At 39.9% G+C, this 18,186-nt stretch overlaps 1 protein-coding gene across 5 annotated transcripts in view; it reads left to right on the top strand.

Moving 5' to 3' along the window:
* The window catches only part of SENP6 (SUMO specific peptidase 6), a 66,380-nt gene that overhangs the window by 11,092 nt on the left and 37,102 nt on the right, over positions 1-18,186 (top strand). For 3 of the 5 annotated variants that reach the window (XM_063124950.1, XM_063124949.1, XM_063124946.1), the window contains exons 2-6: positions 1,037-1,130; positions 6,250-6,313; positions 11,828-11,970; positions 12,517-12,618; positions 16,957-16,977. In XM_063124950.1, coding sequence (XP_062981020.1) covers positions 1,037-1,130; positions 6,250-6,313; positions 11,828-11,970; positions 12,517-12,618; positions 16,957-16,977 — 424 coding nt within the window. The remainder of the gene's footprint in view (positions 1-1,036; positions 1,131-6,249; positions 6,314-11,827; positions 11,971-12,516; positions 12,619-16,956; positions 16,978-18,186) is intronic. The other 2 variants (XM_063124947.1, XM_063124951.1) reach the window with 2 other exon arrangements.

The following is an 18,186-nucleotide window of genomic DNA, read 5'->3' as shown; positions in this document are numbered from 1 at the left end:
TCAGGCATTTTGAACAATGTTGTGAATTCTGTGATTTTCATTTGGAAATAGTTGGGTATCAGTTTTATAGACACAGTAAGCTCTAGCGGTGCCTACCCTAACTAGATGCCCTTCATATATTTTGAACTACAGCTCCCAGTGTTTCTGACCATTGGCTATGCTGCCTGGTGCAGATGGATACTGATGCCCTAAACATCTGGAGGGCACAAGGTTGGGGAAGCCTGCTTTAGTTGTTATTTTGCTAGTGTCTTAAGAAGTCTGCAATAAAAATTCCCTACTATTCACCAAAATAAACCCTAAAAAATCTTTCAGCAGTCTAGGCCCTTGTCCTTTTAAATTAATCCATTTAGCATAATTTGTTGAAAATCCTCTTCAGAGTACAACAGTAAGAGAACTCAGTGCAGAACTAATGGCTATTCTGATCTTCATCATTATGGGCTTGACTTTGGTTATCATGAATGTACAAGTTTAATGGAAATCTGAAACACCATAAAAACATGTATAAATATGTAAGGATCTTCATTCATAGCAGAGTACAAGTTGCTTTGTTATAACTTCATGTATTTTGTCTAAGTTAGTGAATTTGGGATAAGGCCACTTGTGTAGAATGTTCTTCCCAAGTGGTTGTGGGGGAGTCAGTTTGTAATTTCCCTGTGATTCTTTTTCAATAAAGAATATGGTGTATTCATTTTTGTAATGTTGTTACTTTATTATTTTGCTTTATTTGCTGACTAACATGCTTTGAAATCAGCAAGTGCTATTGCTAGAGTGCTGGATTTGGATGTGAGAGTACTGAATAACCTTAGGCAATTCACAATTTCTTGATCTAGTATACCCTATAAGATGCACTGTAGATACATTCCTAAGCTAAAACATCACAAAACTGTTAAATAATACAGTGAAATAGTGTTTAAAATACTGTCTTGCCATCTATGCACTAAAAAGTGTGATTATTAACGATAAAGATTGTTCTGTTAAGTATTGATTGGTGATTTGGCTTAGAGCCAAAACTGATCTTAACTTATTTTTGTTTCAGCATTGGATAAATCAGAATCCAAGCGGGATGGAGGTTTTAAAAATAGCTGGAGCTTTGATCATTCAGAAGAAAGTGAAGGAGATACAGAGAAAGAGTAAGGATACTTTAATCTAGGGTATTGCAATTAAAATGTGGAGACTTATAGTAACTCATTAATAAACTGAGGTTTCCCGCAGAATCCTAATGTGGAAGTGTTCTAGTATATGTAATATGAAGGGTGTTCTCAGGCTTGTTATTTCCCAAATATGTGATTAATTATTCCAGAAACAAATATAGGGTTATTGTTTTTTAAGAATACCTAGGGAAATAAGTGAAACCAATGGAGCCCACTTAGTTCAAGTCAGGAATTGTAGAATTTTTTAAATAGTTGAAGAAGGGAAAGTATTAGCTCTCGAGAAAGTATAGGCAAAAGAATGAATTTTGCAGATTGCTACTGTGCAATTCTCAATATAGTTTTTTTCTTTACTTTGTCTATGTCAAGTGGAGAACATGTGACCCTCCAGATGTGGGACTCAGATTAATTAGCCCCATCCAGCATGACTAATGGTCAGAGATGATGGGAGTTGTAGTCTAACAACATCTGGAGCAATACAGGTATACCCACCCACCCCGGTCTATATCTATGACCTAAATTGAAGAATCTTGCCAACATTTTTAGTCCAGAGTCTATAAAATTGATGATTGGAAAAGTGAAGATGTGAGTTGAAATTTTTTTTTGGAACAAATATAACAATATATCTCCTATAATGGAATCTTTATGGGACTAAAGTACATTACTTCTTCAATTATACTAACTGGGGATAGTGAAAGATTGGCATTCTGTCTCCTGTCTTAATAGACTGATAGGAACAGTTACTGATAACATAGATGTTTACAAAAAATGATAGCGTATTGGATTTGATCTGATGAACATCTTAAAATTAGCTTCTAGTCCTGGTATTATCTTAGTGACAAGTGAGGCTAAACAAAATAACAGAGATTGGTCCAATATATAGTGATTCTTCTACATTCTCAAGAAGTTCAGCATTATGTGTCAATTTTCTGTTGTAGATGACTTTTTGTTAAAACGAAATAATCTGTAAATAGGGAAGACATATATATTTATGAAGTTCTGCACCTTTTTGTACAGGTCAGTGTTCACAGTGGCTTTCTGACTTATGTACATGTACTAACATGTACTGTATTTCTCAAGCAATATCGTATACCAGAAATGGGGACAGACACACACATAGAGAAGGGGAGAATAGAATTGATTGCATGGGTGGGAAGTGTGTGTGTGTGTGTGTGTTGGAGAGGGGAAGTTGGTGGCAGCTCTGGACCTCCCCAATGCTCTGCCCACTGGGAAGTTTTTCCACAAGCAACTGTAGCCCTTGGGCTGAAAAGGGTTCTCCAGAGTTGGTGTACTCATTTTTCCTTCATATTCTTATGAATATTATGAGACCCTTCTCTGATACACCACTTTTTCTACTGGTTTTGGGAATTTCAGTTCTGGAACAATACTTTTAAGTAATTACTTACTAATCTGCACTTCATCTTACTTGAGGAATGTTTGGGTTTTTATATTTGTGCTTGCTCTTGATTTTGTTTAAATGTTGCCTTCTCTCTCCACCCCTCTCAATCCCTTTATTACTGTACTTTTTCAGTAAAAAGTGAACTGAAATCATGGCATAGATGCAGAGAACTGTTTGTGTCGAAGCCAAAGAGTAGTAGCTGTTCTGGGCCCAAGAGGCAGTTAAAACCTAGTTCCTGTTAAGATAATGTTGGAACATGGGATGCAAATTTTAATGTAGTAATTACTTATAGTGTTAGTGTTTTAGAACCAACCACAAACACCACTCACTTCAACTTACCATGCTGTATTGAATATTGCACCAGAAAGTTGACGGATTTTAACAAGTAGACTTGGTGGCAAGTTCAAAGTGTATGTAGAAGCAATCTTGAATGTCTTTGGATTCCAGCCAGTATCATTCCTTGTGATAGTGAACTCAAATGGAGAGTGCCGACATATATATATATATATATATATATATATATATATATATAGCCAAAGTGGAGCCATGGCGAAACAAAATGGAGGTAATGTCATCCTTGGAGAACCCTGAGATTCACAGAAATTCCAAAACTTCACCTTTAAAAAATAAAACTTAAGGGGCAGCACCACCACCCCTGCCCCCGACACTCACACACAAAAGGAAGGGGGAAATCGAATAGAATAACTTGTAAGAGGGTATGGCTGATTGGAAGGAACCCTGAACAGGAGTACTCCTGCTAGGAGGCGATGCACTATAACATTTTGTTGCAGGTCTCACATGTATTGTATCTGTCTGTTCTAACGTATTACCATAGTTGCTGTCTCTAAACATGTCTGCAGACTACTTTTGTTAAGGCAGTTAAGCCCTTCTGGAGTGTGAATAGCTAGGAGAACTTCAGCTCAAATGTTGTCATAGAGAATCCCCTCCCAATGCTCCCCTCCCTTGACTATTCTGCTGGAGGGCAGGCCACTGTCAAATGATTTGCTCTGGTCCAATCTAGCAGGTTAACTGCAATACAAGGGAGCCAAGTAGGTAATGTTTTGATTATTTAGTCTAGGTAGTTGAGTGCCCTCATAAGATCCTTAGCCAGCCACCAAGACAAGTCAGAGCTTTTCCAGAAATAGAATTATAATGAAAAAATATAACAGCAGGGCAGATAAATATGAAAGACTTCCTTTTAATATTCCTTTAGACTTCCTGCAGATGGGCGGTGGGGGAAGGAGGAGGTTGAGGTTGTATCTGCTCATTGGGGCATTCAGCTTCAGTAGAGGCAGGAGGCAGAGATAAAGTAGAAGCTGGAAAAGCAGAAAATGAGACTTTAAAGAGAGGCGGGAAAAGGATTATTACTGGTCCTTCCTTCAGGAGAAGGCAATGATCCAGAGTGCAAGCAGGGACCAGCTGGGAGCTGATGAAAGAAAGGGAACAACAAACTCTGGAGACTTCAGAGTAGAAATCGGGAAGGGAAGCTAGTCTCTAAGGAAGAAGGAACTTGGGGGTTGTTATGATTTGGGTTGAAAAAGCTTATTGTACAAAGGCTAGTTTTAAAACGTTCAATTTCTAGGTGTTGAAAAGGAAATTGTTGTCTGATTTCTGTTTAACAAAAGAGAAATTGGTTTTAGATGGCTTTTTAAGTGGTATTTGTAGTACTACTTGTATAGCTCACATCACTTCTCAGAGCCGATTAATAAGGCAGTACCATTGATGTTTTGATTAGATTAGAACCAGAGGAAGGCTAAGCATCTGTGATCTTAGAAGGTCCCATGCACCACTCTTTTGTCCATGCCAATAGAGAATTTCAGTGGAAAACTACAGCTTCATTTTGCCTTTATAGGCAAGTCTCAGCTTAGCTTACCTTTCCAACAAAGCAAAAAGGAAATTATTTGAACCAAGGCGCTCAGGGATGGGACACACATAATTATGGCAGACTCCTGCCACCAGTTGTATCTCTTTCATGCACATTCTTACATCATTGTTCCATCTCCCATATAAAACTTCAGAACTATTAAATATCTTAGATCTCATAATTTAATATATTAAGTGATTACACTTATTACTTCATAGAATAATGGACATTATCTGATTTAGGGTGTATCCAGACAATTTGTAGATGCCTGTTCCACCTAGTTCCACCTTGATGTGACCGCTCTAGTTGGATAGAATGGTTATTGAACTAATCTATGCATAAGGTTACAGGAGAACCCTGTAAAAATAAGCAAATATTTATGAAATGGTCGAGCATTGTTGAGAGGGGAAGTGGTAAATTTGCCACTTTTATTGTCAAGGTGAGCATTTTTGTCACCATCTTGAACTGGTACAGTGAGTAATTGTTTAGTCTTTAAAGCATTGAACACACACATTAGAAAATGGCACAGGTTGGGTGGAAGACTTGTATTCATAGGTATCATAGTCATAGGTAATATTTAGAACAGGTGACCAAGCTATTCTAAATATTCAGCCACCAATTTGGATGGCTTTAAAAAGAGGGTTAAATAAATTCCTGGAGGAGAACGGTATCAATGGCTAATAGTCCTGATAACGATGTGCTGCTTCCAGTACAAACCAGGAAAGGGAAATGTCTGTATACCTTGACACCAATATACAGCAATAGAAAATGTCACAGATATAGCAGTATTAATAATAATCCAGCAAGGAGTGATTTGAACCACTATTCAATCATTTTCATCCTGTGGACTATGTATTGACTTTTTTCATTCCTATGTAGCTAGTGCTGGGCTCTGAGAATTTGTTATACATTATTTTGTCCTGAATACAATTGTCCTATCATCACCATATTTTAAGAATTTGAGAATCAACTCCCCCCCCCCCAATTTGAATAAAATTGGTGCTCTATATAGTGATTGTATTAGGGATTTTTAAATGGTAGTAATGTTATACCTGTGACTTTTTACCTATGTACACCAGTTGCTAAGGAACATGGGTGGGAGGGTGCTGTTGCACTCATGTTCTGCTTCTTGGTTTCCTGTAGGCAGCTCGTTTGGCCACTGTGTATCACTGTATGCCATAGCACATTCATAATAACATGGGATTTACTAACTGAGGGAAGAATCACATTTTTCTGAAGTACTAACTAAAATATGGTGCTAGGAAAATGCAGTATCTCAACAGCAGTAACACAATCTTGAATGAAATATTAGCACAGCACGCAAAAATGATTAAGAGTTACCTATTTATTGCTGAGTTTTCTGAAGAGAACCATGTTCATTGGATTTACTGCTAAATTGCAGAGGCTTTTCATCTACTGGCCAAATAATGTTCTGCTTTCAAAATTTCAGGCCTATATATCCATATTTGTCTTGCATTTTTGTGAGCAACAATTTCCTTGTCCTAAAATAACTAATCTCCACATAGAAGAGAGTTTGTGAAACATCGCTGTGAGGAAGTATTCTGCATTTTCTCAGCAGTTTCATAAAACTGTGTTTGAAACTCAGTTTCAAAAAACTGATCCATGATCATTTCCACTGTCTTGTTAGCAAAATTTTATATTTGCTTTAGTTTGAGGTGAAATAGCACCATAACAGAAAAGGGTAAACTATAAGATTGGTCATGAAATCAAAGATATATTGTCTAACATGATGACCACTTGCAGTAGTTGTTAAAACCCTCTTTTGCTATTGTTGAATTGCAATATACATATTTTTCTTCTGTTCTTTACATATTTAGTGAAGCCAGTCTGCTCAGTGTAGATGAGAGTGATGGAACCTGTAGTCCTAATGGTGAAAAGAAGGTGAGTATATTTTAAATATGTACGTAAAATGAATATATTATGTTTTATAATAATCTGTTTAATTTTGTGTGTGATGCTTTGTGCAAACTCTTAATCGGCATGCTATCTTAAAAGAGTTTTATTGGTAGCTTATTATACCGTATGCTCCTTTGCCCTTGGAGCTCTGGAGCCAGAAGACTTGGAATACTGAATTTGTGTTTGGTAAGTTGCTGGATGGAAAGCACTGTCTTCTCACACATTTAAAGACTACAGCCAACCATTCCCAGCCTGGTGCCCTCCAGCTGTTTTTTCGACTACAACTGGCTTGGGATGATGGGAGTTGTTATCCAAAATATCTGGAGGGCGCCAAGTTGTAGAAGTCTAGACCTCAGAGTAGTTCATTTAATAACCAATGTTTCAGTTTTAGAAGATGGTAGTCGAGCTGGTTAGTCAGGGAGTTGGGATGTTGTTTACAATTGTGCTTCTTTACAAGCAACAAATAGGCATGGTTCAACTCATAGAAGGAATCCTATAGCAATATAGTAAGGCATAAATGCTTCATAAGGCAATACAGGACCGGTGGGTCAACTTTGATGCTCCGAGGCACTGCATCCTCCCCATCTGGTTTTGGGCCTGAAAGACCAAGGAAAATGCAGGTCTACATGTGCTTGTTTTTAGCTGGTTTCTCTTTTATATTGTTTTATATTATTTTACAACTTGATATTTGTGACTAGGGTACTCAGGGGGCAAGGAGGTGCCACCATAATTGTCACTGGTAAGGGGAGGTACAATGTTGGGGGATTAACAGGCCAGTTGAGGAGAATAGGGGCTAGATACCTTATAGCTACTCCTGTTCTGGTTCTTCACCCAACCAGATGGTTCTTGGCAGCATTACCAGCTTGCCCTTAGGTCTGGTGGTACTGCTACTGAATGCCAGGTTGGAATTCAGGGCTTTTACTTACATATGTGGTGGGAGTGTAAGGCCCTGAAGCAGTTCTGGGAAACTATCTTCAATATAATTTCTAAGGCCACTGATCAGATAATCTTGCCAGAACCAAGACTATCCCTGCTGTCCCTGCCCAATGCTCTAAATCCCTCCCTTACCCATAAAGAATTGGTATTTATCCTCCTTACGGCAGCTCGTTTAGAAATCGCTGAACACTGGAAGGATCCAAAGGGCCCTACACTCACTGGATGGAAAGGGAAAGTGTGGGATATAGCCTGCTCTGAAAAATTAACCTACCACCGCAGAGTCTCGTCGGGCCAACTTAGCTATGACCCATTCAATGAAATATGGTCTCCTTTTCTTGATTACATCAATGGTATAGATATGGCATCCAACTCTGGTTTAACAAATCTTCCTCTGACCACAGTAAATTGAAGGAAACAAGCTCGGTTCGGCATCTACAGAAATCGTGTTTATGTATTTATTAGAAATGCTGTCTGACTTGTATGTTTTTATATGTATTTATATTAAAACAAAAAACAAAAAAAATGCCAGGTTGGTCCAAAAAAAAAAACACTCCCTCCATGATTTAATTGTGGGTGAAGGGGCCAACTTGGTATGTATTACTGAGACCTGGATGGGTGAACTGGGAGGGGTATTTCTTTCCCAGCTGTGCCTTCCTGGGTATTTGGTGTAGCACCAACACCGACTTGAGGGTCAGGGAAGGAGGTTGCCGTGGTTTATAGGAATACAATCTCTCTCTCTCTCTCTCTCTCTCTCTCTCTCTCTCTCTCTCTCTCTCTGCTTCCTCTTCATTTGAGTGTGGGTCTTTAGTGTCTCTATCTTGTGCTGGGTACCTGGGAAAGATTAGGGATTCTGCTAGAGTACTGCCCACCCTGTTACCCATCAGATTCCCTGCCTGAGCTGATGGAGGTTGTTTTGGATTTGATGTTGAGGATCCCCGGATGATAATTCTGGGGTATCTCAACTTTCATGCTGATAGTGCTGTATCCGTGGTGGTGCAGGACTTCATGGCTGCCATGACAAACATGTCTCAATGTGTCATCGACAGAACACATGTAAAAGGACACACGCTTGATCTGGTTTTCTCAACTGGGCAGGAGGATGGGATCTATCCCCTTGTCATAGTCAGATGACTTTCTATTGAGGTTTAATACTTTCGATGTCCTTTCCCCTCTGCAAGGATGATGGGCCCATTAAAATAGTATGCCTCTGAGGGCTGATGGTCTCTGATGGATTCCAGAAGGCTCTTGGGGATTTTCATGCTGGTAAGTGTGGTCTTGTTGAAGCCCAGGTGGCTCTTTGGAATACAGAGATGACTCGGTTGGTTGACAAGATTGCACCCAAGCATCCTCTCCCTCTGAGCAAAGGCTTGGCCAGCTCCTTGGTATAAACCTGAGCTGATGTCAATGAAGTGAGAGGGAGACGTCTAGAACGCAGGTGGAGGAAAACCTGTGCTGAGTCTGATGTAACACAGGTTATTATTGAACCTACTCTGTGGCGGTGAGGGTGGCAAAGAGACAGTTCTTTTCCACCAACATTGCATTTTCTCAGTGTCATTCAGTGGAGCTTTTCTGTGGTTTGTGGCCTGCTACATTCTGGGCTTGGGAGAGAAACTGTGGAACCCTCATTAGCGTAGTGTGATGAGTTTACACGGCACTTTGAAGATAAAGTTGCTCAGATTCATCATGAATTGGACAGCATGATTAATACAGTACCATTAGTAGAGGTGTCCAGAGCACCTTCTTGTCCAGTTTTATTAAATGGGTTTCTGTTATTGAGGCCTGAGGATGTGGTCAGGGTGCTTGGCCAAGTCGTGTTGACTACCTGTGTGCTTGTCCCTAACTCTTCAGAGTCTTGCTATTTACTGTTTTACTCTGTACAGCACCATGTACATTGATGGTGCTATATAAATAAATAATAATAATAATAATAATCAAACAAGGAAGGGATACCCGACTGGGTCCAGGAGGTTGTAAATTCCTCTCTGAGAGAGGGAGTGGTTCCAGCCTCTTTAAAACTGAGAGGGAGTGATGCCAGCCTCTTTCAAGGAGGCAGTAATCAGGGCAGTCTTGAAAAAGCCTAGCCTGAACCCAGAGGGTGTTAACATCTATAGGCCAGTGGCTAATATTCCCTTCTTGGGTAAGGTGCTTGAGTGGGTGGTTGCAGGACAACTCCGGGCACTTTTGAATGAAACAGATTATCTCAATCCATTTCAGTCAGTCTTCAGACTGGTTTTGGAACAGAAACTGCCTTGGTCGCCCTGTGGGATGACTTTTGCCAGGAGAAGAACAGGGGGAGTGAAGCCCTATTGATTTTGCTGGACCTCTCAGCAGCTTTTGATACCATTGACCATGATACCCTTCTGGTTTGTTGTCAGGGCTGGGAGTTTTGGGTACTGTGCTGTGGTGGTTCCACTGCTACTTGGATAGCTGATTCCAGAGGGTGCTGTTGGTGGATTATTGCTCTGTGCCATGGCACCTAGGCCATGGGGTTCCACAGGGCCCTATTTTATCCCCTATGCTATTCAACATCTACATGAAACTGCTGGAGGTGTGGGCTGAGGTCTCATCAATATGCGGGTGACACCCAGCTCTACCCCTTTTTTTCATCAAACCCAGGTGAGATAGTGGCTGTTCTGAGTCAGTGATTGGGCATGGTAATGGACTGGATGAGGGCCAACAAACAGAGTCAATCCAGACAAGACAGAGGTACCGTTAGTGGGTGGTTCATCTGCCCAGCTAGGTGATGTTTCATCCTGTTCTGGAGGGGGTTGCATTCCCCCTAAACCTAAAGGATTGTGTTCATAATTTGGAGTGCTTTGGACCCGGAAGGTCACTTGAGGCACAGGTGGATTTGGTGTATGGAGCACTTTTTATCAGCTTAGGCTAATATCCCAACTATGCCCTTATCTGGACAGAGATAGCCTAGTTACAGTTATCCATGCTCTTAATAGCCTCTCGTCTGCATTACTACAATATGTTATACGTGAGGCTGCCTTTGAAAAAGGTCTGGAAACTTAGGTGGTCCTAAACATGACAGCAAGATTATTAATGGGAATGGCCAACGAGTCCACATTACGCCAGTACTTTTCCAGCTGCAGTGGCTGCCAGCCCATGTCCTGATCCAGTTCAAAATGCTGGTATTAATATTCTGAAGGACCATCTCCTCCCATATGTATCTTCTCGGACCCTAAGATTGTCTTCTCCATGAGCCCCTGCCAAAAGAAGTGAGACAGATGGCTACCAGGAAGGGGGCTTTTTCTGCTATGGCACCTCAGCTGTGGAATGAGCTCCTTAGGTTGGCCTGGCACCAATGTTGTATTCCTTTGGGCACCAGGTGAAGACATTTGTATTTTCCCAATATTTTAGCATCCTAGTTTTTTAGCTCTGATGTTTTAAATCTGTATTTTAAATTTCTGCATTGCTGCTCAGTTTTATGCTGGTTGTACTTTTATATTGTGGGTTAAGCTTCTATATTTTATGCTGTACCTTGTGATTATAATTTTTGTGAACTGCCCAGAAAGCTTTGGCTATTGGGCGGTATAGAAATGAAATAAGTGTGAGTGCATGGAATATAATTTGTAACCAAGCTCAATTTGTAGCATTGCGCAGCATCATTACTGATCATAGAGCATGTTGGTAAAGGCATCAGCAGATTTTCAGGTGTCAGAGAGCTGCGGTAGGGAAGAGAAGGATAAAGACCTGTTGTGCTAGGGGATGTCCAATAATGTGACATTGAATTTAACCCTATATAGCAGGGGTGGGCAGCTTCAAGTGGTCTGAAGCCCATTTTTGCCCCCTGAATCCCCCCCCCGCAGACCGCACCTCCCCCCATAATGAAATAATTGTGTGTGTGTGTGTGTGTGTGTGTGTGTGTGTGTGTGTTTAACAAATTAAGAAGTGGCTTCCTGGGTGACTGGAGTGCCAAACAGATCAGAATTAGCTGGTTTATCATTTTTTAAAAATAAAATGTTATCCAAAGCAGCCGTTTGGACCCCCTTTTTTTTTACAGGTTTAGTGTACCATAGCTACTACAGAATATTAAAAATGTCACACTGACCATTCCTGAGGCTATTTTTTAGTTAAAATAAATTGTGCAATTTTGGGGGGCAGTGGGGGTAGGGCACGGCAGCAGGGACTACATATTGCCCACCCCTGCTATACAATTTATGGCACAATTATATGTTTACTCAGAAGTAAGTCCTACTGTGTTCAGGGGGGCTTACTCAACAGTAAGTGTTTAGGATTTCAGCCTTAGAGGAGTCAGGACTGTTCACATCTTCATTCTTGGTTTGAGATGCACAGATCACATCAAATGATAAAGGTCAAAAGGATAGGATTCATATTGTAAATTGTTCTGACTATATTTCAGTCAGAAGATTTTGATTCTGAAACTTTTGTGTCAGTACCTTTCATTCAGTAACACTTGGAACAACACAGTGCTTTGGAGACTGGATTGAGAATATTTTAATGGTTGAGAGCTTAGTAGAAATGTGAAGTAGAATTCTATGTTGCATTTGATAGCTGCTTTGTAAATGTACATTTTTACTAATTGTTTCATTTCAGTTACCACGTTATCGCTCAACAGCAATTGGTGCCAGAGGCGATTCCTTAAGAACATACACTAGACGAAGCAAAACTGACGCTTCTAGAGTTCCGAAAGGAAACCCAATTGGACTCAACATGTTGGGAAGCAGCAAGAAATTAAGGTACAGTTCTTCCAAATGTGCTCCAAAAATTATTTAGTCAGTGGTCTGTTTCTGGAGAAAACACTTAATAATGAGAATGGCCATTGTAACAATGGTAAGATAGTTATGTATGCATGTGGCTGCTAAATTCTGGCAATTGATGCTTTATTAGAATACAAATGTCCTAATGGACTAAGACCTGGGATGTTCTTCTTGCAGGTTCTTTGGATGGATGCTGTAAGTTTGTTACATCATAGCTTAAATTTCTTTTCCAATATTCTGGAAATTTGAGGCAAGGTTGGTTGCTTATTAGTTTTCAACTGAGAATTCATCATAACTGGTGGTTGCAAAGGACTCACCCCATTTTTTCCATTGGCTGGCAGTATCTATCTGCTGCTGGCTAACCAAACACTTCAGCAGTGGCTCTGATGATATAGTGTTGTGGAAGCTCTGATTCAGCTGCCACTTAGAGAAACATGTGGTGAGGTAGAGTTTTTCTAAGCAGAGCTATACTTTCTCTATGGTGCAGACTCTAACACTTTTCTTTTCTGATTTTTATGTTTGCAGTGAAAATGTTCATAATATATCTTGCCCTGCAACAGTAGTACAAGCTAGACGTTGTCACCATGTTCATGCACAAACACCTGTCGTAAAAACAGCAGCACAAAGGTAAGATGTAAAGGAGTAATGCAATCCTCTCTTTTTTTAATCATTCTGTATATACATAAAGCTGCTGAAACTCATCTAAGTTCAGTCTCCCACTAGGACAATCCTTTAGAAATCCTTTGTACCACTGTTTGAGTTCATGTTCATTAAACTCTGTGCTCTTCACCAGATCCTCCATCACTTCAGGAGCCAGTTTGCTATTCTGTTTCCCCATTATGCAGTTTGTGGTGTATGCTGTCCCCTAAAGCAAAGGCTGAAACGCAACGGTGCAGTTCTTGTTTTTAAAATTAATAATAACTGAGCTCTGCTTAGGAATCAGGAATGAATTGGTCTCTGCTTGTCTCTTCCTGTCTCTGCCGTTTAAATCCCTTTTGGATCACTACTGCAAACCCACAGCAATAGCTGCAACACGTTCCTCCGCTTTGCTGGGCGATCTGTTCAGAATTTTTTTACCATTTCCTATTCTATTGGCTTTTATTCCTGGTAAACTTCTATTATTTATTTATTTTTATCATAAATGCATGTACTGGTTGAAATGTTATATTCTCATTTCCATTTAAAAATATTTGGCCTTTCCAGTGTTGCGGTAAACCATACCTGTCATGAATAAGCTGACTTTGTAAAGTGTAACAGTTGTGAAAGTGATAGTATTGGATGTATAAATATTTCCACTAAGACATAATAGGACAGCCAAAGATGCTCTTTCCCTCTTGAAATTCTGTTTAATACAAAGAAAAATACAGAGTATAATTTAAAAATAACTTTTGATGTGGGGGTGGGGCTGAGGGTGGAGGAGGGGGTTGATGTGAATAGCAATTATCCCTGTGCCCTCATTCAAGTAGTAGCACCGACTTCTTCTAAAGCACTGCTCTTTCTCAGACTGCAAAGAGCACCTTATGGCTATTTCAGCTTCCTACCTCCCTTGAATTTGGGAGGGGGGGAGAGGATTTGCTCTCTAAACTTCTTCCTGGTATAGAAAAGTATGGAGGTTGCCTAGGGAAAGCATCTAGAAGCACTGCAGAGGGAAGGACAGAGGAGAAAATAGATTTGCAGCAGATTTCTTGCAAGGTTGCTTGATGGGGAAAAGATCTATTGGAAAATATTATAGACTCTCGCTCGCCCCCCCCCCCCCAAAGTAGAAACTTGGAAAGAAGGCAGTGCTGTCATATTGCTTGGTGAATTAGACTGAGTTCATCATAGGCCTTAATAGCAAACTTTAGTTATCTTCTTAGCAGAGGCTTCAAATTATAGGCAGTGTAGCAAGCCTAACAAGAACTGGAATATTTTGTTCATTCTTTGGCACTTTACCACTACAAGAAACCTAACTGAACTAAGGCATGTTCCAAAATAAATACGTGTTATGTAGTACTTTATTTTAAATAACACTTATTTATATAGAATCAAATGTAAAAGAAGAAAAATAGTGATTTCAAACTAAAATGATGTCAATGAATGATTCAGTTGGGTATAATAAAAGGAAAACATGCTTGGAATGCATCACTGAATAACGTAATGGCTTATTTTTTTAACGCTAGATTGAATTAAAAGCTTCCAATGATTTGTTGCGTTGGCAGGGAGAGGAAGTGTGTGTGTGTGTGTCATCTTTTAAAGAGGAAATCACAAAGTTAGGATTGAAGTCAATGTCTGGGTTTTAATGCGGTAGGTGCATTCTGGTTTCTGGAGGACCTAGCTTTCCCTTGCTCCCAAGGGTTTGTAGTTCTGCAGCGGCCACAATTATCTCCATGCTTTTATTACAAAAGTTGCTTGGACAATAAAATAAAAGTCATCCTGGGACACAAGTAACAGGTTGTTTGTCATATGCCATCAGACCTGGATTCTGCTCCTTCCTTCATCTCCTGCTGTCTTCTTTCCCCTTGTGTTCTGCTTCCATGGCCCATGTGTCAACTGTTCAGACATTCTTTGTTCTCGAGCTTAAAGAATTTGGACTAATTGAGCAATCCTGGAAAACTTACATTTGGAGTTTTTCTGGAAACCAAAAGCTCTGGAGACCTTCTGAATACTGACTCCGCAGTATTGGTTTTTGACCTCTACCTTGCACTGCCATGGGTCTTGTACTATGCTGAATTTTTAAAATTATATTTTAATTTATATTTATATTCCACCTTTTTCATCTTTCAAGGAACCCAAGACAGTTTATATGGTCCTTCGACTCCTCTCCATTTTATCCTCACCATAACCCTGTGAGATAGGTTAGGCTGAGAGTCAGTGACTGGCCCAAAGTCACCCAGTGAGTTCCATGGCTGAGTGGGGACTAGAAGCCAGGTCTCCTGAGCCCCAGTCCAACACATTAACCACTACACCACCACACTGGCTCTCACAATGGAGTTTGATCCTGATCTTGCCAACCATGGCCTGAATTGGAATCTGAAGTCCTGATCCAATGTGCTAGTTGAAGTCTGGTTGACTCTGGAGTCTTTCTATTGCATGATTTGCGTTTTTGAGGGTTTTATAGTGTGTGTATCTAGTTTTGTGGTGTCAGCTCTGTCCTAGAGCTTTGGACTTCAACCAGGAAAATAGTTCTGGGCTTTGCGTTTCATTACTGATATGCTTTTGGTTTTACTTTTGTGAGGTACTTATTCCTATACTTTATGTAAAGAATGAAGTTGTAGTTGTTGTTGTTGTTGTTGTTGTTGTTGTTATTATTATTATTATTATTATTATTATTATTATTATTATTATTATTATACATTTCTCTACCACCCCATAGTTGAAGTTCCCTGAGTGGTTTACAAAAGATTAAAACATTAAAAAGGTATACAAAATATAAAAACATAAAACATGGAATCTTTATTTGTGGGGGATCCATCTATCGCTACCACACTAAAGTTCAAGTCAGAAGTCATTCTTCTATAACTTCATGTGCAATTTTCTTTCCAACAATGCTTGTAGTTTGACAAGACATACGAGCAGCTTCCATTAGGGAGAAATGGGAATCTCTGCCAGTTGGGAATCACAACTAGAAAATATATTTTTTAAAGTGCTTTTAAGTTGATAGTAAAGGTTTCACTAGCATGGAGGATATGTTTTAATGAAAGCAATTTAAATTATAATTTAGATCAGGAGAGCACAACCTGCACCCCCCCAACTCTTTACTGTGCCCCCCCCCCAAAAAAAATTCCATGCTACCATCAATTTCCCTGCCAGCTGGACTTTCCCCAGAAATCCTCATCCAGATCTTTGAGTGCCTAGATAGGAGAATATTGTCAGACTTGTGAAAACTGTTCTGAGCTTTCTAAAAGGATGAGAAGGTTGTGCATGTGAGCGTGCATGCATGTGCACACGCCACCCTATATAATATGAGCCTGACAGTGCCTTGCTTCTGGAATGTTCTGGGTTCTCAGATCATTTACTCTGAGGACTCACTCAAGTATGTTTACATATGATAATTTAAACTGTTTCCCTTCATTTCCATACACATGGAATACTACAGTGCAAAAGGAATGTGGACTGAATGAGTTAAAGGTTTTAAATTGCTCTCCTAGGTAACAGCGACAATCTATATATTTGTAAAATAATGATTATATCACAACTGAGTAGCATGCCCGTTTGTTTAGAAAATATATGAGAAACGTGAATTAAATTTGTCATGATCTAAAATCAGGGCTGCACAACACTTTCAGTACCATGGGCTGCATGTGTTACTAGCTTGGAGCGGGGTCAGAGGCCACATGTGTGCATACACCTTGCTTAACTGAGCTATGATCTGACATGAATAAATTCCCCCTCCAGTCTCACCACGGTGAATGTATAGCACCACCTACTGTCAAGCATGATGAGCAGCCAGCCTTGTTCCCAACTTTGAACCTGTATATTTTGTGGTAGTTCCCACCCACATCCAGCTCCAAAGTTGAGAGGAAGATGGGATAGTTGGGCTTCTGTGTGGGCCAAATGTTGAGTCAAGCTGGCTGCAGAGAAAGAATGGCAGATAGGGGAATGTGTGGAACGTCTTTAGACAGCAGAGCCCAGCGGGGCTTGGTCCCTGCCCCACCAGGCCTTTTTGAAGGGAAAGTGGCTGACTAATTTTTTTGTCTTTGTCAGCCAAAAACTGTGGACTCCAGTCAGACATGTTGTCTTCTATCCGAGATCAAGCTAGTAAGTGTTGGCAGACCTAGAAGGATAAGATTAACTGATAGAGAACTGCTTATTGTGGTGGTGGTTCAAATGATCATTTTCAGTGTGTTAAGTGCTACTTGCATTGAATGAGCATTCACTTTCGATTTAAAGATTGGAGTCTTTAAGTATCCAAATACAGTTGTGTAAAGATCTATTGATGTTGAAGGGCTTTGCATCTTATGATATTTTTCTCTTTCATATTTTAAGCAATCTGGATCGAAAAGAAAGGTAAGCTCAATGGTGAAATGAGCATGGTAATAAGAATATTGTGGAAATAACAAATTTATGTCTGCTTGCTTTCCTGAAGAAGCTGTTTTGCCACACTAACTATTGGATTGTAATTACATGTTGAGCTATGTTTGTATTTCTGTTTAAATTGGCATGTCACAGTGTTTTCTTTACTAAACGTTTGTAGTAGATACATGTAGATATTCAGGGCCTTGATTCCTTGGCTGTGGTGGGTAAGGGGAAGGAGAAATGTTTGTCCAAGGGAAAGGAGGATATCAGCCAGGGCAAACATTGCAATAGTTGGAGTAGGATAAGTTATGGCATTAGAAGAAACAAAGGGAAAGAGCCTTGGATGTCTGAGATACGTCAGGTCTAGCTCCAAGCCCACGTCATCTCTTTAGATGGTTATTACTGAGGCTGCCAGGAGGGGGGGGGGGGGAATCTGTCTTCCGTGATTTGATCATGGATCTGGCAACTAACCAGATGTGCGGGGCTTCATATTGTTCTACCTTGTCCTGGCCAGCTACTCCATCCAGCAGCAGACTCATTTAAATCAGCAGGGTACAAATGGGGAATGGGGAAGTTTGCAGTTGTCATTTTTATCTTTTAAAATCAGGCATTATTAATATTGCCTTATTTTAAAGGATAAAACTGGAACTGTCTGGGTTCTGTCTTCTTGAGGAAAGTGTCATTCCATATGATCCCTCTTGTGACAGAGATCAGTAGAGCAGTCTTTGCTCCAGATCTGGTTCCTGGGAGAGGTGTCATCCTGTGAGACCAGGAGGTGGGCCTTTTCAGTAATAATTCTGGTTTCTTGGAATTCTCTTCTCACTGTACGAATTTCATGCCTACAAATGCTTAGCCGTATTCAGCTTTAGAAAAAAAAAAGATTAGTAACTTGTAATTGGAAGTCTGGTATAAATTTTTTAGATGGTTTTAAGTTGAAGTGATCTGTATATTTTAGGTCTTGTGTTTACTACTTGAGATCTTTATAAGTAAAGAGGTATATTAATAGAGAAGAAGAGAAGTTTATTTGCTTTTTCTGTCCACACATGTTTGTGAGGGGAATTATAGTAGAGAAAAGTGGCTTCTGTTTTCTTAGAAATTGAGAAGCCATTTTTAATTGTTATAGTTCTACCTTGTTAGCACTAGCAAAGATTTGAGTTTGAGGGCATTAATTTCACACATTTTGTAACCTAAAACACAACC

Source organism: Elgaria multicarinata, chromosome 4 (genome assembly GCF_023053635.1).
Source record: "Elgaria multicarinata webbii isolate HBS135686 ecotype San Diego chromosome 4, rElgMul1.1.pri, whole genome shotgun sequence".
Lineage (NCBI taxonomy): Eukaryota > Metazoa > Chordata > Lepidosauria > Squamata > Anguidae > Elgaria > Elgaria multicarinata.
Note: the sequence above shows the minus strand (reverse complement) of the source record. Positions and strands in the feature narration are given on the sequence as shown.